The sequence below is a fragment of the Martes martes genome (assembly GCF_963455335.1).
Source record: "Martes martes genome assembly, chromosome: 9".
Taxonomy (NCBI): domain Eukaryota; kingdom Metazoa; phylum Chordata; class Mammalia; order Carnivora; family Mustelidae; genus Martes; species Martes martes.
This window is the reverse complement of record NC_137896.1, coordinates 121,145,032-121,168,848: the sequence shown is the minus strand read 5'-3', so window position 1 is coordinate 121,168,848 and position 23,817 is coordinate 121,145,032. Positions and strand designations below refer to the sequence as shown.

At 36.2% G+C, this 23,817-nt stretch overlaps 1 protein-coding gene across 2 annotated transcripts in view; it reads right to left on the bottom strand.

The window, feature by feature from the left end:
* ATAD2B (ATPase family AAA domain containing 2B) overlaps nucleotides 1–23,817 on the bottom strand; it is a 152,135-nt gene that overhangs the window by 73,066 nt on the left and 55,252 nt on the right. For both annotated transcript variants that reach the window (XM_080814879.1, XM_080814880.1), the window contains exons 13-16: nucleotides 22,463–22,551; nucleotides 12,970–13,129; nucleotides 7,313–7,403; nucleotides 885–1,196 (exon numbers count right to left, since the gene is read on the bottom strand). In XM_080814879.1, coding sequence (XP_080671005.1) covers nucleotides 885–1,196; nucleotides 7,313–7,403; nucleotides 12,970–13,129; nucleotides 22,463–22,551 — 652 coding nt within the window. The remainder of the gene's footprint in view (nucleotides 1–884; nucleotides 1,197–7,312; nucleotides 7,404–12,969; nucleotides 13,130–22,462; nucleotides 22,552–23,817) is intronic.

Here is a 23,817-nt window from a genome sequence, read left to right as displayed (position 1 = left end):
GAGTATGTATGAGTGGGAAGAGGGTGAGAGCAAGAAGCAGGCTCCCTGCTGAGCAGGGAGCCCCACACAGGACTCATCCTGGGACTCCAGGACCATGACGTGAGCTGAAGGCAGTCGCTTTAACAGAGCCACCCAAGCACTTGCAATGGATGACTTTTTAAAGGCAGTATTCTATTTTTATCTCAGGTCCAATCTTAAAGCTAGAATTCAAGACCTTATACCACCTTATACAACCAGGTTCTAATTTACTCCCTTACTAATGATTTACACTTCACTAATATAGCACACTGCAGAGTGCCCTGACAGTACCAACAAAATAGATTTCATGAGTTGAAACCAGAGGGACATTATAAGCAACATTATAAGCAACAGAAGGACATTATGAGTAACGAGCACAGGCTATAATCAGATGCCCACGTCTGAATAAGTCCTAGAACTTACTGAATGACCCCAAATAAGGGAATATTTCCTAAGTCTTCCAGTCTCCTTCTTTACATTATAAAAGGACCTGCCCCACTGTACTATTATCAGGATTAGTAAGTGACAATTTATTTAAGGGCTTTATAATAAAATAATTGTAAGCCATCGTATTATAGTCACGTTTTCTAAAGATAGTAACACTTCTACATTACTGAGAATGTCCCAAGAGGTAACAAACAGAACTAACATTCATTCTTCCTTTTGACAAACATTCACTAGGCAACTACCATACCTAGGCAATACACCAGGCCTAGACTATAACCTAGTGAGTGAAATAGATAAACTTTCTATATTCATGGCAAATATAAAAGAATAACACATAAATAACCTTATAAGGAAACTCGGAATTTATTTCTGCCTATACTTGTTTCATTTTAACAATACGAAAAATTACTTTTTGGTACCTTCTTTCTTGTCACTCTGGCTAATTTCAGCATGAGGAAACACTTTTTGCAAGACTGCTAGGATGTTGTTGAAGCTTCTTTCCAGCAGCGGTTTTATGATGGGGGATAGTGCATGTCCCGAAGACATGACAGCACGCTGAGAAGCAGGCACAATATTCTGCATTGCATGGTAAAAATCTTGGGCATTGAGCACTATTGAGGAAACATCTAGCTGCAGTTTATGACTGCTAGCATAGATCTGGGGGTAACGCCTCCGCAGGGCAATCAGAGCAGCTTCAGTGCACAGGGCCTTGATATCAGCTCCACAATAGCCTAATGCACAAAAAGAAAAGAATAACAAAGGTAAGTTCATTCTCCCAGTACCAACTATAGTTTGCAAATATATACATCTTTACCTAAGTAGTTATTAATATTAAATCAATAATTATGTGTAATTTTATCAGCAAAAACTGACCATTTAAGTCACCTAGTAAAATTTACTCAGTAAGACTAAAAATGTTTCAAATATTTTAATTAACACATGAACTAGTGATACCAAAACAAACCATGTATTCTGTGCCAAAATCACTAATTATAATGTACAACTTTCTTCAGGAAAGGTTTTTAAAGAGTAACTTTCATCTCAATCCTTCATCACTATTTCCAATAATTAGTTTAGTCCTTCTAACATTATACTTACCTATAAACTTTTCTCTTTTTTTAATTAATTAATTTATTTATTTGACAGAGAGAAATCACAAGTAGGCAGACAGGCAGTCAGAGAGAGAGGAGGAAGCAGGCTCCCTGCCAAGTCCCCAATAGGGGACTCGATCCCAGGACCCTGAGATCATGACCTGAGCCGAAGGCAGAAGCTTAACCCACTGAGCCACCCTGGCACCCACCTGTAAACTTTTCTAATATTACTAATTACCAAACACATATGGGAATAGTACAACATAGAACATATGCAGAAACGTCAAGAACAGAGCTATTCTCCTACTAACTCTGGGCGCAAACCACAGCAAGTTTCTATTTAATTACCCCAAAAATTATAGTTTAAAGTCGTCACCAACTCTAATAATTTCAAAGGTATTAAAGGGACTAAGAATCCATTAATATTTCACATTAACTTCCTTTTAATATATACGTTTAGCTTAAGATAACTGATAATATAGTTCTATGGGCTATACCAACACAGGGTATTAGCCGTTACCCACACTTAACTGATAATGTAGTTAACAGATCAAGCCCCTGCTTTTAAGTCACTTCACTCATTTAAGCAACAACTACATACAAAAACACACAAACTGTTAGGTCTCAACCACAAAAAGGAAGAAAACTTCAAACCAGCCATGTTGTTTTTTATGTCAGCAATTAAACTTGCATTTGGCCACCTTTATTACACAAACCTTTATCGTACCAAACATGCCAGCAGGGGGAACCACTCGAACTAGTTTTAAAAGTTGAGACCCTAAGCTCTTCAAAGAGTGGCATCAAGTTTATTTATCTTTTTATACTATGCAATGACCTTGTGGAACATTTAAATAATGAAATAAAAATGGTGATTAGAAAAACTGTGAGCAGAAAATAGTCCCAGACTAAATGACAGAAAAAAAACATTAAGGCACAAAACTATATAAATCAAACTGTAAGTGACTCACACACCTACAATAAACTGTATCTCTATTATTAGTAGGGCACATGATCCTGCTGATCAAGTCCTCCAGAAACAGAAAAATCCTCTCTACTCTGCTCCCTTTCTCCCATAGCATGTACCACTTTTATCATTTACCTATTATGTTTACTGTCTGCCTTCCCCAACTAGAATGTGAGCTTTGTGAGGGTATGGGTATTGATCAGTTTTGTTCACTAACATATCTCATATACTGAAAATAATGCCTAGCTTGGCTTTCAGTAGATATCCAATAAATATTTCCTGAATGAAAGAAGAAAACAGTAACTCCAAGGTGATAGTTTGGGATTTGCGTAACTGTGAGGTTACCATATACTACCACAAAAAGTGGAAGAATTATATTTACTGGGCTTTTTTTTTTTTAAGAAATCTAAATTCTTTTATTATTAAGCCAAGTTACTATGAATAAAAATTTCAATGCAAATTATGTAAAAACACAAAAATATTCCATTCTTAAAGAAATATTTATTCAGAGTTAAGGGAAAACTTAGTATAACCTGTGAAAATCTAATTCAGAAAATTATAAGCAGATGAAGCACTAACACTGTCCCAAGACAGCAATCTCCCAAATAATTCTCAGAATAACCAAATTAACCATTAGTCTTTCATTCTTTATTCTATTTCTCAATGAATAAACCTGAAAAAAGGTATCTTTTCCTATGCTGAACATATCCTAGTTATAGTAGTTCAATAAAATAACTATGAAATACCAGCTTAGTCATAAACAGTTAATGAAATAATTCATTTCAGAGGAAGTAAAAAACAATCTACCATCTTCAAACAATATAAACTACCACGCTTTTTTCTTCTTTGAAAGCATATAAAACACAGTTGGCAAACATACCATATGATCCTATTTCTAAGAGCAAGAAGCCTAAATTTTTTAGAAAGCTCAGAAACAAAGCAGAACAGAAAAAGAGCCACTAAAAGATATTTTATGTAACAAACAATACCCATAACATTTATGTTTGACATGTTAGTAACATACATAATAGCAATGTACTATTCATTTTTGCTTACTCTACTAAAGATAATTTAAAAGGGCAACAATAGGTCCCATTTAAGGAAATAAATCTTCACTTGGATTATCATAATCAACAGACTAGAAAAGAGAGGATTTATCTTCATTACATTTGCCTGTGAATGAGAATTACTGGTTTATATCTGTAGTTTTTAATCTTGACCACTGATCTGAATAAACAATGAAACTGAAACAGAAACAGATTCCTAACGAACTTAGTGAATCAGAATCTCTGGTGATTTAATATCATAAATGCGTATTTTGAGAAAGCTTTACAATTGATTCTGATAGACAAAACAAAAAACTGAGAACTACTGGATTAATAATATGCCTCCTTTACTAGACTCTAAAACAAAATTAAAATTACATGATAACCATGGCTAAAGAGATTGTATTTAAGATCACATGTCCTGGTTTGGGCCTCTTGTCTTGTCTTAATTAATTAAAAGCTTATTTTTTCACTCTCCAAAGCATCCTGATGTAGGAAAATAGATAATATGATCATTCTAAGTACATGGAAAATATGGGTGCCTGGGTGGCTCAGTCATTAGTTGGCTGCCTTCAGCTCAGGCCATGATCCCAGGGCCTGGGATCAAGGCCCATATCAGGCTCCCTCCTCAGCAGGAAGCCTGCTTCTTCCTCTCCCACTCCCCCTGCTTATGTTCCCTCTCTTGTGTGTGTGTCTGTCAAATAAATAAATAAAATCTTTAAAAATAAATAAATAAATATATGGAAAATATACTACAGCCCTTTGAAAGTTAAAAGTTGATGTTAAAGAAAATATCAACATCCCTTTCATGAGAATTCCATAAATATATTAATTCTACCATTAAAATTCTAATATTCTGACGAACACAAATATCTAGATACCAAAGAAAAGCATTCTTTTGAAAAAATGAAACAAGATGAAACCAGAAGGAGACAAACTGCAAGAGACTCTTAATATTAGGAAACAAACTTGAGGGTTGCTGGGGGGGGTGTGGGGTGGGAGGATGGTATGGCTGGCTGATGGACACTGGGTGGGGAGGGATATTGTGGTGAGTGCAGGATGTTGTGAAGATGGATGTATCACAGACCTGTACTCCTGAAACAAATATTACATTATATGTTAATTTTTAAAAAAAAAGAAAGACAAGCATTTTTTTTAGGTATGCTGTATCCCCAATGTGGGGCGTACACTCACAACCCTGAGATCAAGAGTCGCATGCTCTACTGACTGAGCCAGCAAGGTACTCCAAGAAAAAGCATTCTTAAATACCACCACTAAAATGGAAACTTGTCTGAAAAACTGAAAATACAAAAAGGTTACAGACTAGACAGTGTTAATACTAAAATTTTATCAAATTACTGTTCTGAGGTTTTTTTTTTAAGATTTCATTTATTTATTTGACACAGAGAGAGAGAGAGAGAGATATCACAAGTAGACAGAGAGGCCGGCAGAGAGAGGAGGAAGCAGGCTCCCCGCTGAGTAGAGAACCCAATGCGGGGCTCGATCCCAGGACCCTGAGATCGCGACCGGAGCCAAAGGCAGAGGCTTAACCCACTGAGCCACCCAGGCAGCCCATGAAGTCTACTGTTTAAATAAAACATCAAACATAATGAAGGCCCACAAGATAGATGCCTCATTGATACACTTCCACTGTTTCGGCCCTCTTAGTGAAAATAAATGGAGAAATATGATTAGATTTGAGGTCCTCATAACCTTAAGCTCCTAGTATTTGTGAATGTGATCTAGACACTGAAATTACATGAGGACTACTTTCAAAAATCACCCCTATTAAGCATCCAAACCTCTCCACGTACTTGGGAATTTATTTCAAGGTAAAAGTTACCAAATCCATAACCTCTATATGATGAAGAGGTCAGGTGTCTTTGCAGTTTTTTATCACGAAAACATATTCTTTTTGTTAGGCATAAATTTCACTGAACTGAACCCATACATGTTAAAACGTGTTTGGGATAGAGAAAGTGGTAAGTTCATAATAAATTTAAAGTATATTACTATTTCATTCCTGTTTGAAGACCTGCATTTGACTTTTTGTCTTAATGTACAACTGGCTTTTTATGTCACTCTCCAGGAAGAAAATGGTGTAGATACAAGCAGATCCTAAAACATCACCACCACCACTCTCAAAAGGCAAGAGAAATTTTTTAGTCCTGTAAGAAATCATGTCTTTAAAATGCTTAAACTTAAGAAACTGACTAAAAGCTAAAATAAATCACTTGGAATAATGAGAAGTTGTAGCCTTTGGAAATGAATAAAGGAAACTAAGATTCTTATATTTAGGATAGAGAATTAGAGTGTAACATTTCAGATGGTAGATAGGATAATAGCAAGTAATTTTAATATACCTATTGTTTAGGGAATTTCCAAAGTTATCTGAAGACTTCTGCTTATTTCAGTTAAGGATCATTCTGGGACTGAGTCACAGAAAAATCTACAAAGATTTCCCAGTCTCATCAGTACTCTAATAAAATAATATCATAAAAGTAGGAAATAAAAGGGGTCAAATTTCAAAAAGGGAAAAGACTGGATTTTGTACCAAATACCACCCTCTCCCATAAAGCAGCACAAGGCTTTGCAATAGTCAAGCCAAATTTACATGAAATGGGTTTGGCGCATGCTCTCTTATACCAGGCAAAGCTTAAACTGGAGTAGTGCTGGAGAGATTTACGTTTTCTCCTCACCAGAAGATGTCGAGGTCTTTGTGGTTCAAAAGCTGAGGGATGCTGCTTCGGAGATGGAGGTCCCTGTGGATGAAGAGGATAATTCGGATGTAGCTAACTGAATGGACTAATGTTCTATTTAAGTTTTAATATCTGATGGTGGATCCCAATGATTTTTTTAACTAAGTTGTTCTTTCTGGTTTTGGTAACTTTAAAGTTTTCCCAAGTAGACTGCTGATTGTTAGTGAACTTAGTTTGGAGATTTTTCATAATGCTTAAAAAATTCATGGAAAAAGATTTTTTAATTTTTACTTGTGAGCGAATAAGAGGAAAACAGACAAAAGACAGAAAAAGAATGAAGGAGAAATACCAGTGTGTATACTCAGTTGTTTAATAGTGTAATCATTTTTATTTCAGACCTAATTAGAGCCAAAAACCTGAATTCCAAAGCCCTTGAATTCCATCTCCTATATATGATCATGTATGCACATATCTCTCACTACATCCTTTTAGGACAGTAGTTTTCATTCACGCTGTAAGGAGGATCTTCTACTTTGTGAATAATTTAACATTAAATTGGAAAGTTTTATATTTTGGGAAATACTAGCAGATACCAATAAATATTTTCTTTTGAAGACTCCTCTCACTCAACTTCTAGACCACAGACATGAAGATGAGCCCATCAGATAATCTGCAAAGTAAAAGACTACAGTCCTGCCCTCAACATGGACCTTTATTTCTCAAGGTTAAGCTTATTTTTCTTAGTAAAATTTCTGAGAGGGAACAATTCCCAAAAGAATACATAGCAGTAATATTACGGAAATCCAGCACTCAATGAAAGGCATATTATTACTGGCTTGGTTAATAATCAAACACCTAATGGCAGCTAAAATTGTAAAATTAGAAGTGTTTAATTTCAAGTGAAATTTTCAAAATAATTCTTACATTTAAAGGCAGAGCCAGCCATCTACTGCACAGACATAACTATACTCATTCACATTCCAAACATAAGGGGAGGCTGAGCAGAACAAACAATAACGATCAAAGAATTCAAATAATAGCACTCACCAACACATTTTTCAGCCAGTTCACCTAAAAAAGCATCTGACAATTTTGGATTCCAATCCCTGGTATGGATTTGTAAAATGTGTTTTCTTGCCTAAGAAAAAAAGTATAATATCAACAACCTGTGAAATGTATTAGCTGGAACAAATTTATGCACTCACCATACCCCAGAATAACAATTATTTTATTTTTTTATTTTTTTTAAAGATTTTATTTATTTATTTGACAGACAAAGATCCCAAGTAGGCAGAGAGGCAGGCAGGGCGGGGGCGGGGGGAAGCAGGCTCCCTGCCGAGCATGGAGCCCAATGCTGGGTTCAATCCCAGGACCCTGAGATCATGACCTCAGCCAAAGGCAGAAGCTTTAACCACTGAGCCACCCAGGTGCCCTGAAAAACAACTATTTTAAAAGAAATTTAAATACCATGGCATCTACATCAACTCTGATTCCCACAATAACAATAGAGTAGTATGTAAGAGAGATTGTGTCTCTGTTTCACAAACTAAGATATTTAATATTCTGAGAGGTGAAGGAACTAATGGAGCATATGACTAAGTGACAGATATTCACTGATCTAGGATTACATTCAAAACTAAGTTTCACTGTTCCACCACATCAGATCATTTTTACCCAAATACATATGAACAAGGAACTCTAATGTATTATAACATGTATAACCCTTTTTTAAATAATAATTAACATAGAGTGTTATAAACGTTTGAGATAGATAACATAATAATTCAACAATTCCATACATTACTCAGTGCTTTTTTTTAAAGCAGGCTCTACACCCAGCATGGGGCTTGAACTCATGACCTTAAGACCAAAAGTTACATGCTCTACCAACTGAGCCAGTAAGGCACCCCAATTAGTGCTAACTTTTAAACAAACTATAGGTTTAGATTTCATAAAACTCTTGGTTCTATCATACGCATAAATTATTATGACTGACAAGCTAAACAAGTAATTTAAAACTTGGGAAAAGTTTTAAGTAGAAAAAGTTTTCAATGAAATAAATATAATGTTTGGCAATTTAATAAATAACAAGGTGATATTTCAGTAAACATTAATTCATTTAAAAAATCAAATATTTGAGCAATTCTACCTTGATTTTTTGTTTTCAAAAGAGCATTCTCCACCTTAAATCTAACTATATAGCACAATCAAAATTTTAAGATCCTGGTTTCAAATTAAATGAAATTTCTTCTTCTTTCACAGTCAAAAAGAAACTAAAGTAGTAAGAATCCATAATCAACTGATGGTATATCATGAAGAGTCATATCAGACTTTTATTTTCACTTTTGCCTTCTTTCAAGGAAAAACACTCTGTAAAACTTGAATGCACTCATACCCTCAACAATGCTACTTGAGGGGCACCTGGGTGGCTTAGTGGGTTAAGCCTCTGCCTTCGGCTCAGGTCATGATCTCAGGGTCCTGTGATGAAGCCCCACATCGGGATCTCTGCTCAGCGAGGAGCCTGCTTCTCCCTCTCCCTCTGCCTGCCTCTCTGCCTACTTGTGATCTCTCTCTCTCTCTGTCAAATAAATAAATAAAATCTTTAAAAACCAAACCAAAACAAAACAATGCTACTTGAGCTTTTAAGACTAGGAAAAATAGGGGAGCCTGGGTGGCTCAGTTGAGCAGTCAGCTCTTGATTTTGGCTCAAATCATCTCCAGGTCCCAGGATCAAGCCTTACATGGAGCTCCACACTCAAGAGGGAGTCTGCCTTAGGACTCTTTCTCTCCCTCCTTCTTCCTCTTGCCCCTACCCCCTTTCACGTGCACTTGCTGGCACTCTCTCTCCAACATAAAAAAATAAAGCCTTAAAAAAAAAAAGAATATGAGGGGCGCCTGGGTGGCTCAGTGGGTTAAAGCCTCTGCCTTCGGCTCAGGTCATGATCCCAGGGTCCTGGGATCGAGCTCCACATGGGGCTCTCTGCTCGGCAGGGAGCCTGCTTCCTCCTCTCTCTCTCTGCCTGCCTCTCTGCCTACTTGTGATCTCTATCTGTCAAATAAATAAATAAAATCTTTAAAAAAAAAAAAGAATATGAAAAAGCAAGTTATAACCAACATGATAATCTTATTAGCTTGATGAGGAATTTGGGGTCCAGGAACAAAACAAAAAGAACTTCAAAGTCATCGAGATAAACCTTGCTCAAAAAGTTGACAAAATCTGGTAACAATAGCTACTGTTCTAATTCCAAGTTCTAAGTTAAGTGTTCAGCTACCAAAAATAAACCAATGATGTGACACTTATTTTCTTCCAATTTAAAGTACCTGCCTGAATAGATACTAAAAAATTATAAAATCAAGGTAAAAAAAAAATCATCCAAGACCTTATATCCTCTAGAATATGACATTAAGAATCTACTTGACCTCATTAGCAGCATAGGCATCAATTTCAGAAGACCCTTACAGAACTAGAAACACACCAAAAAAAAATTCAGGCTGGAAGATGTCTCAAAATCTATTCTTATACTGTCTTTTCACAAAATAAGTAAAGGTTTAGAGGAATGAAATTAATTGCTTAAGGTCAAAAGTCATTGTCAGGTCTCTAATACATTTAGTGCCTTGATCTTTCTCTATAGAATCAATCGGAGTTTCCTTTATTGTAAAAACAAGAAATAGAGAAAGAAATTACTTAAATCAGAAATGATTCATAATGTACTTTATATGACATACAGAACAGTAAGTTACGTTGTTTCCCCTAATGGAAAGTAGATTCCTCTATTATTAAGAGTCAGAGGCAAATTCAAGCTGCTCAATTCTCAGGACTCATATATACACACATAATACTTATAATAATAATAAGTGTTGGTGATAATAAAGAAAATAAACAAAAATTAAAAAGCATTACCACCTGAAGAAGGTATGTGCTATTTTATGCTAATAAAGAGTTAACAAAATTACTAAAATTTGGAAGAATCAAGGCTTGCTTTTACTTTTTTTTTTTTTCCTTATTTGGTCAAACAGCAGGAGACATCATATTCCATTGCCCAAACTGCAGAACTAATATGACACTCTGACTGGCATCACTTTAAAGTCCCAAGCAGATCCTTATTACTACCCTCAATCCTTCTCTAGATTATTCGTTAGGTCTATCTCCTAACAGACTAGTTCAGTTTCTCTGTCTTCACATTCAGCTTCTCATTGGGACCGTGCTTCCTAATTCACTAAGAAAATTGAAGCAGTAAGAAGAAAAGTTCCAGAGACATTCCACACTAAATTTGTCCACCTATAGGCATTTGTACCCATAATATTCTGTCTTCTCCCTAGTATCACAGACAAATTATCCAATTCCTACCTAAAGGCATTCTCACCACTCATGTAGTAAATACTATGGCTCCTCTTGCTTATTAAGGACATACTGTGATAATTCTTCTTTCTCAATTTCATCACCAGAATTTCCTTCTCTATTGGTTATTTGTCCCAGCTTAAAAATAACACACTCCCTCTTGCCTCCAATTCCCTCAACACCTATCACTTCCTTTTGCAACAAAACTCTTTGAAAAACTTAACTTTCGTTCTGTCTCCAATTCCTCTCCTCCTGCTCTTCTCTTAAGCTAACCATACCCCAGTTAAGCTTTTTTGCATCCACCACTAAGTCAATTTGCTCCCATCTAGGTTCACTGATAACCTACATAATGCTAAAAACAATGGCCAATTTTCTCATCTGACTTAATTTAGCAACATATGACAAAGTTAGTCACACTGTCTTCACTGATACACTTTCTTCACTTGGCTTCCAGAATTCACTTTCAAACTTTTCCTTTTACCTTATGAACTATTCCTTAGGACAGAGGATTTAATAATCTCATTTAATCTTATAATTTCATGACTTTACATATTATCTAAGGAAAAAAAAAAAAAACAGTCCAAGCCTGTTCCACAGACACAGACCAAGAAAAATGACCTTAGGTTTAAGTCTCAAAGTAGTTTCCTTGAAATGCAGGAGTTAAAATTCACATGGAAAACTATGTCAAGATCCATGCTGTACAATGTAGTAAACCACTACCCATATGATGCTTTTTTATTTAAATTTTTAAAGAAAATTTAAAATTCAGTTCCTTAATTCAGTTCCTTAATCCCACTAGTGACATTTCAAGGGCTAAGCGTGATTAGTGGCTACCATACTGTACAGTGCTCAATGCACAATGTAAATACAGAATATTTCCAGCATTACAGAAAATTTGACTGGACAGTGCTATTCTAGACCTTGTTTACTATTAAATCTTTGATCTCTGTGAGCTGCACTTGAATTGTGAAGACTATAACTGGCATATATGACTGAGGGCCACATGACAAGACAACTGGTTAATGAGATAATGGCTTTCCTGTGCCAAAATGAACACAGGCTGTGTTTCTTAGAACTAAATACATTATCCATGTACACTAAAAGATGTGTTTGGACCATAAGATGTCCCAAACAAGATAGCTGATGCTTCCCCATGCTGAAATAGGCTCTTCCCACCTCAGCCTTGTCTTCTACAACTAAGCACACCTCAATGCACTGATACAGCCCTGAAAGCTACACTTGGGTTTTGAAAAAGATGTTGCATATGGTAGGTTTCCTATCCTGACAAAGTCAGGTAAATTCAGTAACAAATTAAAGCCTCTAAGACTGTCAATCAAAAACTGAGACAACTACTAGTGACTGTGCAGAATTATTTCAAGCTGAAGTATGACCTGCTCTACACAGCAGCACACTGCCTTCATTTCCTTAGTCTTGTATTGTACACTGTCTTAATCACAGCCTTTTACTCTAAGTATGTAAACCAGGCATTTTATATGAAGATCTAAAATCAAAGCTCTGTAACAATCTAAAATCAAAGCTATGTAACAATTACAAATGTGTATGTGTGTATATTATATATAGATATATATAATATATATGGGTATAATTTTTATATTTTATATAATATATAATATTATATATATAATATATTATATATATGGATATATATTATACATCCACAAATAGTATCTTCTTTCTTCAGGTTATATTTGTATGTTATAAATGTTTTAATTATGCTTATCTGTAATATTAAATTACATGGGAAACATTGTCAAATAAAGTATCTTCTCATATCTCCCCCTTTCAAACTTGAAGTTTCCAATGAAGACATAGTCAATGATTAAACTGCTCAAACCAAGAACAACAATAAAAATGGCAAGCAGAATTAAATAACATTTTACACAATGACTATACATTGCCCATGTGTAACTTTTGCTTCTTTTAATTAAATATGATATCATGGTCATTTCTATGAAAATCTGCACATTAGGTTCTTATTCATAATCTCACTAATACTCTAAAAACATTATTTTTATGAGAACACAGCTCCTTTGGCTAACCAGAGATATATAACCTGCCATCCAAGATAATTACTACAACCTAAATTTAAAGCTAAAGAAAAGAGTAAGTAAGCATTTTAGTAATCTAACTACAGGTTTTCCTCTTCCTAAAAGTCATAAATGTTCTCAAAGCTGTTAAGAGAAAAAGATTAAATTATTTAAGCATTTTTTTAGAATTACTAAGATAGCCCATAAGCACAAAATTTTTAAAGTGAAAGTTCATAAAATGTACTCTCAAAGTGCATATATGCTTCATAACTGAATCACAAATATATCTTCATATATTAAAAAACAGAAACTTTTACCTTTTGATCAGGCAGGTTGAAAAGGAATTCTCTGTCAAAACGACCCGGTCTCCTAAGAGCAGGATCTATAGAATCAAGTCTGTTTGTAGCACCAATAACAACAATTTCACCCCTATTATCTAATCCATCCATTAGAGCAAGGAGGGTTGACACTATTGAGCTGTAAGAAAAGTTTCAGGCAAAGTTATGAATTAAAAAACAGAAAGAAAAAAACTGTAAAATCTGCTGCTTATACTAAACTTCACAGTCTTAAATGCTAGTAAAATTATGGCATGACTAAATCTTAATGTAAAATACTGTACAGAAATCACTTTTGAAAGTATTAAAAAACATTATTAATAGACACCTAAAGCACAAAAACAACAACAAAAGAGATAAGGACTTCATAAAAATTAACAATTTTGCACTATCAGGAAAAATGTACCTAAAGAATAGGAGAAAATATCTGCAAACCATATACCTGATAAAGGTCTGGGGTCCAGAATATACAAAGAACAATTACAACTCAACAATATAAAGAAAATTAACCCAACTTAAAAACAGTCAGAAGATTTAAATAGACATTTCTCCACAAAAGATATACAAAGGGTCCATCTTCAGGAATATCCAAATCAAAACCAAATGACATACCACTTTAAAGTTTGTTTTTTTTAAGATTTTATTTATTTATTTGACAGAGAGGGAGAAAGTACAAGCGGGGGAGCAGCAGGGAGAGGGAGAAGCAGGCTCCCGCTGAGCAGAGAGCCCAACATGGGACTCAACCCCAGGACCCTGGAATCATGACCCGAGCCAAAGGCAGACGCTTAACCAACTGAGCCATCCAGGCGCCCCAAGGTACCACTTAAAACCCAATAGGATGATAATAATCAAAATGACAAACAGTAAGTATTGACAAGGATGTAAAGAAATGGGAACATTCACACACTGCTTGATGGGAGTGTAAAATGGTATACATCTTTTGAAAACAGTCCGACAGTTCCATCAACTATTAAACACAGTTACCATATGATCCAGCAATGTTCATAAAAGACTTATACACAAATGTTCATAGCAGCTTTATTCACAATAGCCAAGAAATGGAGGTAATGCAAATGTCCAACAACTGATGAATGAATAAAGAAAATGTGGTATACCATATAATGAAATATAATTTGTAAATAAAAACAAATGAAGTACTGAGAGATGTTATAATATGGATGAACCTTGCAAACACTGGCCTAATCAGTGGGTTAAGCCTCTGCCTTCAGCAAAGGTCATGACCTCAGGGTCCTGGGTTCGAGTCGCATCAGGCTCTGCTCAGCAGGGAGCCCATTTTCCTCTCTCTCTGCCTGCTGTTCTGCCTACTTGTGATCTCTATCAAATAAATAAATAAAATCTTAAAAAAAAAAAAAAAAGCACTGAGCTAACTGAAAAAAGCCAGTCACAAAAGTCCCCATGCTGTATGATTCCATTTATATGAAATATCCAACAGGCAAATCTATAGAAACACAATGTATATTAGGGGTTGCGTAGGATTTGGGGGTACTAAAGAGGAGGCTGGAGAGTGACAGCTAAAGGTTATAAGGTTTCTTTCTGGGGAGATGAAAATGTTCTGTAACTGATTATTGTGATGGTTACACAACTCTGGAAATATACTAAAAGCCACTGAACAAACAGTTTAAATGACTGAACTGCATGATGTATGAATACCATCTCAATAAACTTTTTTAAAAAGAAATAAAGGGGTGTCTGGCTGGCTCTTGAATCTCTGGATTGTGAATGTGAGCCCCGTATTAGGTGTAGAAATTACTAAAAACTGACTAAAAATTTCAAAGAAATATAAAAGTCTGTTTTAATAAGACAGCAATCTGGGGGGGGGATTTATGTCTGGCAATTTATATGATGTTTAGATTCCTACAGAATTACATTTGCCTTATGGTTATACTTTTGGATGACTTCTTTAGAATGGCTACTTTTTAAACTAAGTTCAATTCAAAATCATTCTGTGCATATTTTAGTTTTTGAAACTGACTTAAACATTTCTGAATAAAAATGTTGCATGTCTAATTATACAAAAACCATAGCTCTAGTAACAAAGGTCTTCTTAATGTTTTTCTAACTGCCTGAAACAACTTCTCCAATATGCTCAGTAAGTTAAAAAAATCATTCTCACTCCCAAATAAACTGTTCTAAATGTTTGTCAAAACTATAAATGGAACCAAAATGCTAGAGACCCAGTGTACATGTATAGTAAGGATTTGTGCTTATTCTTTCTAATTAAATAAATGAAAATTAATGATCTAAGTGTCTCACTTCAGATATAAAGGATGCAAAATAAGCATCATTAAGTAAATTCATATTTAACCTCAAATTTTTCCTTAGTACATTCCAATCGCAGATAAGTATTTCAAGTGTTTGTTAAGATCTATCAGCATTTTGGGGGCATCTGGGTGGCTCAGTCAGTTAAGCATCTGACTCTTGATTTCAGCTCAGGTCATAATCTCAGGGTCATGATCTCAAGCCCGAAGTCCGGCTGTGCACTTAGCAGGGAATATGCTTGAGATTCTCTCTCTTCCTGTCCATCTCTACCACCCTCTCATATGAATAAATACACCTTAAAAAATATATTTATCAGCATTTTTAAGTGTTCTTTAGAAGGGTTTTCAGAAAACAGTCTCAACTATGGCCAGAAACAGAATTACAACCTAGCTTGGATTCTATCAAAAGTTGACTTCTTCAGAAAAATCAAATGACCAGCCCCTGGATCAAAATCCTTTAGTAACCTTGGGCACCTGGGTGGCTCAGTGGGTTAAGCCGCTGCCTTCGGCTCAGGTCATGATCTCAGGGTCCTGGGATCGAGTCCCGCATCGGGCTCTCTGCTCAGCAGGGAGCCTGCTTCCCTCTCTCTCTCTCTCTCTCTCTCTCTCGCTCTGCCTGCCTCTCTGCCTACTTGTGATCTCTCTCTGTCAAATAAATAAATAAAATTTAAAAAAAAAATCCTTTAGTAACCTTGATTAATGTTCAAAATAAAGTCCGAACTACTTAATACTATATTCAAGGCCTACTTGCCTGCCCTAAATCTTTCTCCTACATATCTTCTAAACGTATCTGTATTACCTTCAAATATGGATCTAAATAAAATCAACTGGAATTGTTTTGCATAGTGTGAAGAGGGATCCAGTTTTATTTTTTCACCAGATACCCAATTCTCCCAGCATTATTCATGGAAAAGGTCATCCTTTCCCAACAGTACTGCATTGTCTCTTTTATTATAAATCAAGCATCCATATATGTGTAGATTTATATATGGCTCTGAATTTCGTTCCATTTGTCTATTGGTCTAGTCTTCCACCAACATCAAGTTATCTTAACCTTAAGAGGCCTTAATAACTAGCAGAGCAAATACTCCTACCTTGTTCTTCCACAAAAGTATTCACTATTCTTATTTCTTTCTATTTCCCTATCAATTCCAGAGTCATTTTGTCAATACAAAAAAAGTGGTACAAAGAAAGGCAAAATTTTCTATAATGATTGGTTTAACCTTGCCAGATGCTCATTACTACACCTAAGAAGTTATCTATAGACTGCTCTGGAATTTCTATATACATAATTACATCATCTATAAATAGTAACAGCATTGTTTATTCCTCTCCAATACACACACCTTATATTGTTTTGTCTTACCAGACTACACTGATCAGGATCTATGTAGAACATTAATCAAAAGTGTTCATAGTCATGCTTATAACTGTCATATTAAAAGTTTTCATCTTTCAACATTATGTTTATAATAGGTTTTTATAGATACCTGTATTCCTCATTCTCTGAGATGAGTGACCTTATCAAAAACAAACATTAAAGGGGAACCCTCCTACACTGTTGGTGGGAATACAAGCTGGGGCAGCCACTCTGAAAAACAGTATGGAAGTTCCTCAAAAAGTTGAAAACAGAGCTATCTTATGACCCAGCAATTGCACTACTAGGTGTTCACCCCAAAGATAAATATGTAGTTATCCAAAGGGGCACGTGCACCCTAATGTTTATAGCAGCAATGTCCACAATAGCCAATTATGGAAAGAGCCTAGATGTCCATCAACAGATGAATGGATAAAGATGTAGTACGTGTGTGTATATGTATACACACACACACACATACACACAGCAATATTATGCAGCCATCAAAAATGAAATCTTGCCATTTGCAACAATGTGGATGGAACTAGAGGGTATTATGCTAAGCGAAATAAGTCAATCAGAGAAAGACAAGTATCATATAATCTCCCTGATATGAGGAATCTGAGAGGCAGAGTGGGGGGCTTGGAGGTGAGAGAAGGAAAAAATGAAACAAGATGGGATCAGGAGGGAGACAAACCATAAGAGACTCTTAAGCTCACAAAACAAACTGAGAGTTGCTGGGGGGGGCGTATGGAGAGGGTGGTTGGGTTATGGACATTGGGGAGGGCATGTGATATGGTGAGTACTATGAAGTGTGTAAGCCTGACGACTCACAGACCTGTACCCCAGGGGCAAATAATACATTATATGTTAATAAAAGTAATTAACAAAAAAAATACTGAAGCTTTTATCACTATAAGTTGGTCCCTTTATATGTATAATAATGCTTTCTGACTCACAGTCTATCTTGTCTAATACTGATACAGCAGTATTCTGTTAGTATTAACTTGGCATATTTTCATGCCATTTTACGAGTGACTACTATGGACATTTTATATAAATAAAATAGTATGGGGCACCTGGGTGGCTCAAATCAAGCCCATGTCTGCTTCAGATTCTCCCCCCCCATCTTGTGCACCTCCCCCCAGTTCATGCACTCACTCACTAATTCTAAATAAACAAATATTTTTTGAAAAAATAAATAAGATAAATAAAATAGTATAACATGTGACCTTTTGTGTATGAATTACTTCACTTAGCATTAAGTCTTTGAGGGTCATCCATGTCACATGTACCCACACAAGCTAAACCCATGCAGCATGTGTCAGAATTTCATTCCTTTTTAAGGCTGAACTGTATGGCTATAACTCATTCTATTTATGGATTCAGCAGTTAATGGACATACGGATTATTTATATTTTGGCTATTATGAATAACACTGCTATGTGTATTTCTGACTAAGGTTTTGCATGCCTTTTTCCCACCATTTTACTTGGAATCTTTCTATACCCTTATACATAGTGTATCTCTTATAAACAAAGTGTCATCATATTTTATTTTTCCCCAGTTTGACAATCTTTGTCTTTTAAAAAGAACACTTAGGGGGAGCCTGGGTGGCTCAGTCAGTTAAGCCTCTCACTCAGTTTCGGCTGAGGTCATCATCTGATGGGTGGTAAGATCAATCTCTGCGTCAGACTCTGCTGGAAGATTCTCTCCCTCAGCCCCTTACCCCCATGCTGTCTCTTTTTCTCTAAAATAAATAAATAAATCTTTAAATCTTTAAAAAAAGAACATTTGGTCTGGGGCATCTAGGTTGCTCAGTTAAACGGCAGACTCTGGATTTCAGCTCACGTCATGATCTCAGGGTCCTGGGATCCAGCCTCAAGTTGGGGTCCATGCTCAGCGGGCAGTCTGCTTGAGGATTCTCTCTCTCCCTCTTCTACCTTGGCTCCCCCCCAACTCACATGGCAATTTTTTTCTCTCTCTAAAATAAATAGCTCTTTAAAAAAAAAAGAACATTTAGTTCCTTTACATTTCAGGTCATTTTTTTTTTAAGATTTTATTTATTTATTTGACAGAGAGAGATCACAAGTAGGCAGAGAGGCAGGCAGAGAGAGAGGAAGGGAAGCAGGCTCCCCGCTGAGCAGAGAGCCCGATGCGGGGCTCGATCCCAGGACCCCGAGATCACGACCCGAGCTGAAGGCAGAGGCTTTAACCCACTGAGCCACCCAGGCGCCCCATTTCAGGTCATTTTTTATGTGTTTAGGTTTAAATTTAAATTATATTTGTATGAAAATAAATAAATAAATAAATTACATTTGTATGTTTCTCCCACTGGTTCTATGATTCTGTTCATCTTCTTGACTGCATTTCAATTTTTTTATTATTCTATCCCTCCCTCCAATTACCAACTAACATTTTAGAAATTACATCATATTTCTATTAGTAGTTACTTTAGAAATTAAAACCTGCATACTTGGTACTCAAAGGTTCCCCTTCCAGGTTTGATGGATGAAAACCCTGCCAGATAACCCCTTGCTCTGCTTCAGGAAGTAACTATAAAACCTGTACATAATAATACAAAAACACTGAAGGAACTAGTGAGTAAACAGAGACATACAGACTGCTGGAAATTCATGGTCATCTGGAGAAAAGAACATAGAGAAAGCAAGTTCCCCTGTCTCTGGCTTTCAGCATGGGGCTAAATATGGTGAGGTAGGTAAGGAAGATTATGTTAATGGAAACCCCTTAACTTCCCAGCCTGAGAGTTCAGAAAAGAGAAGGTTGACCATTAACACTAAAGAATATGGGGGATCCTACAAAGGCAAGAGCTAGGGAAGACATCCCCAAACTCCATCTACCCACATCTCTAAATGACTCCTAACAACCAAGACACAGATCAAAGAAAGTATTGGTAAAGATTTTCTTAAAAAAAAGAAGAAAAGAAAAGATCTGAAAGGAGATCAAAGCTGTCAGCCAAGAAACAGTCTGTAATTCAAGCCTAAAGCAGAAAATTATCCGTAAAACACAAAAAATACTAGTCATAAAAGAAAAATAATAAAATCCAGAGCCTCCCCAAATGAGCATTAATAAATCCAGGATCGAATCCAAAATCGCCCAACAACTGAAGTACCAAAACAATAGAACATATTTTCAGAAGAAAACAAACAAGCCCAACAGTGAGATGAAACCAGATGTGGAAGCTAACATAAGAGGGTGGGGCACCTGGGTGGCTCAGATGGTTAGGCAACTGCCTTCCGCTCCCACTGGGCTCCCGGCTCCACAGGGAGTCTGCTGCTCCCTCTGACCTTCTCCCCTCTCATGCTCTCTCTCTCTCACCGTCTCTCAAATAAATAAATAAAGATCTTAAAAACACACACACACACACACAAAACTTGGTCTAACGTAAGAGGATTTTTTTCCTAACATAAGAGGATTTTTTTAAGATTTATTTATTTATATTTATTTTAGAAAGAGAGCTCGTGTGAACGTGGGGGGAGGGGGGCTAAGGGAAAAAGAGTCCCAAGCAAACTCCACACTAAGCATGGAACCTGATGTGGGGCTCAATCTCATGACCCTAAGATCACAACCCAAGCCAAAACCAAGAGTCAGACGCTTAACTGACTGTGTCACCCAGGCGCCCCTAACACAAGAGGATTTTAAAGCAACTATTGTTAACCTCAATGAAGGACAACAAAATGTTTAAATGCATGAAAATCACATTGGAAAAATACAAATAATGCAAAAAAATCAAGGAGCGCCTGGGTAGCTCAGTCAGTTAAGCATCTCACTCTTGATTTTGGCTCAGGTCATCTCCTCAGGGTTATGAGACTGAACCCCACATCAGGCTCCCTACACAGTGTGGAGTCTGCTTAAGGTTCTGCCCCTCCCCTCCATGCTCACATACACACATGCACGCACTTTTAGGCTCTCTCTTAAAAAAAAAACAAAATCAAATGTAAGTTCTACAACTGAAAAAAATAATTTCTGAAACAAAAAAATGTGTTGGCTGAACAAAACAACAAAATGCACATAACAAAGTAAAAAGCAAGGACTGACCAAAGATAGATGAAAATATTATCCAAGATGAAGAGAGAAAAAGATTGAAAAAAGACAAATTTGCAAATACATGATAAACACAAATCTGAATAAACACAAAGCCCAGACTGATGCATGTCACAGCTAAATTGTTAAAAACCAAAGCTAGGGGGCGCCTGGACAGCTGAGTCAATTAAGCAGATGACTCTTCATTTCAGCTCAGGTCATGATCTCAGGGTCATGAGATCGAGCCCCAAGTTGGGCTCTGCACGCACTATGGAGTCTGCTTGATATTCTCTCTCTCTCCCTTAGCTCCTTTTCCCACTCACACGAATATGAATTCTCTCTCAAAAAAATAAATCTTAGGGCGCCTGGGTGGCTCAGTGGGTTAAACCCTCTGCCTTCGGCTCAGGTCATGATCCCAGGGTCCTGGGATCGAGTCCTGCATTGGGCTCTCTGCTCAGCAGGGGGCCTGCTTCCCCCCCCTCTCTCTGCCTGCCTCTCTGCCTACTTGTGATCTCTGTCAAATAAATAAATAAAATCTTTTTAATAAATAAATAAATAAATCTTTTTTTAAAATCACTGAGCAAATTTTAAGAACTAAAACTATTAATATGTTAAAAGAAAATAATTATTGACAAATTGGTTTACACAATTATTCTCAAGACACAAAAAATACATATAAAAATAAACTGATATTATGGGTTTCACCAAGATTAAAATCTTGTGCTTTTCAAAAATCACAGTTAAGCAAACAAAGAAGTGCCAGACTAATTGAAAATTTTTCAAAACACAGTCCTGACAAAGGGTTTCTCTTGAGAGTACATAAAGAAATTGTATGATACAATAAGACTTACGATCTGATCTTTTTTTTAAAGGAGGGAGTAAAAGATTTTAAGATATTTAACAACAGAAAATATATAAATGGGCAATAACCATATACTAAGATGCTCAATATCATTAGTCATCAGGAAAATCCAAATTAATCTACTACTACACACCCACTAGAATGGCTAAAGTTACCAAGAACAGCATTACCAAATGCTGGCGAGGATGAAGAGCAATTCAAGTCCTCATACATTACAGGTAGGAACATAAATTGGTACAACCACTTAGAAAACAGTATTAATTAAAACATATATTTACCATAGGATCTAGCCATTCCTCTCTCAGATATTTACTGAACAAAAATGAAAACGTATGTGCACACGAAAATGTATATGCAAATGTCCACAGTAGCATCCTCACAATAGCCAAAAACAGAATTTAACTAAAGCTCCATCAAGTAGATTAACAAATAAATCGTGGTACACACATATATTCTCCCTCCCTCATTCTCTGTGTCCCTCCCTCCCTTCCCAATGAATACTACTCAGAAATGGAAAAGAACAAAATATTAATATATATGACATGGATAAATTTCAAAAACATGCTAAGTCAGGATTAGGCAACTTTTTATGTAAAGGGCCTGAAAGTAAATGTATTTAAATTTTGCAGGAGGCCATACAATCTTTCTCTCGCAACTACTCATTCAACTCTGCTTTGGAAGCACAAAAGTAACTGGATATAATGCAAAAAGTACAAACATAGATATGTTCCAATAAAACTTTACTTAAGCAGGCAAAAGGGTAGATTTGGCCCACAGGTCATAGTTTCTTGACCCCTGAACTAAGTGAAAGGAGTCTTCCTCAAGGACAGGGTTCACATCTTATAAGCTTCCTAGCACTTACCCAGAGGCTAAGGCCAACTACTATGTCAGTGAGTGAAAAGAATCCAACATAATCAAATTAAGAAAAATCACCTGTGGATCTGATCTTGTCTGCTGGAGCGAACTGGAGCCAATCCATCTATTTCGTCAAAAAATATTATGGAAGGTCTCATCAAATATGCCTAGGATAAAAAGAAAACAAATGTTATTTATATTAGTTTTAACTTTTTATATTTCATTACTGTATTTTCCTAATAGATAATATAAACAAAACGTACAACATACAGCAGCTAAGAAAGATACAATAAAAATGAAGTCTCCTTACCAGCCAGTCTCCAACCACAAGCCCTCTCCCAGCAGACAGTTACGGTTCTATGTTTATTCTTCCAGACATGTTGTTTATACACATACACAAAAATGTACTTTTAAAAATACTATTTTATTTGATGCACTTTAAGCCCAGTATATACACTGCTTTTATCAAATAACACAGTCTATCCATATAACAATATATTTTAATTACCTTCCATATAAGCACATGAAGATTGCTTCATTCTTGTTTGACAGCTACAAAATGCCCTAACGTATGGGCGTGCCATGATTAAACTAGTCTGCTATTTGTGGACATTTAGGCTATTTTCAATCTTTTCCTACTATCAACAATGCTTGAATAAGTATTTGTGCATATTTAACATTTTACATAAATATAAACATTATCAATATAATATATATTAAAAGTGATTTAAATGGCAAATGTCACCTCTAATTAGCCAGATATTTTCAAACTGCTTTCCACTGATGTATCAACTTACCTCCTCACCAGCAATATTTAAGAAACCTCAAAATGTATTATCAAACATCTCAACTTGACTAATTTTTTAGGATAAAAATCTCATTTCAATTTTTATTTCTATTATCAATAAAAATGAGCACTTTTCCTATCTTCAAGAGCCATTTACCGCTCTGGTTTTTTTTTTTTAAGGTTTTTTTTTTATTTATTTGACAGTGAGATCACAAGTAGGCAGAGAGGCATGCAGACAGAGGGGGGAAGCAGGCTCCCTGCTGAACAGAGAGCCCAATTCGGGGCTCAATCCCAGGACCTTGGGATCGTGACCTGAGCCGAAGGCAGAGGCTTAACCCACTGAGCCATCCAGGTGCCCCCTCATTTACTGCTCTGTTAATCAAAGTTCTGTTCATATCCTTTGCCAATTTTTTTTAAAGATTTTATTTATTTATTTGACAGATCACAAGTAGGCAGAGCAGCAGGCAGAGAGAGAGAGAAAGAGGAGGAAGCAGGCTCCCCGCTGAGCAGAAAGCCCAATGCAGGGCTTGATCCCAGGACCTTGAGATCACGACCTGAGCCAAAGGCAGAGGCCCAACCCACTGAGCCACCCAGGCGCCCCTCCTTTGCCAATTTTTCTATTGGCTCATTGGTCTTTGGCTTAGTG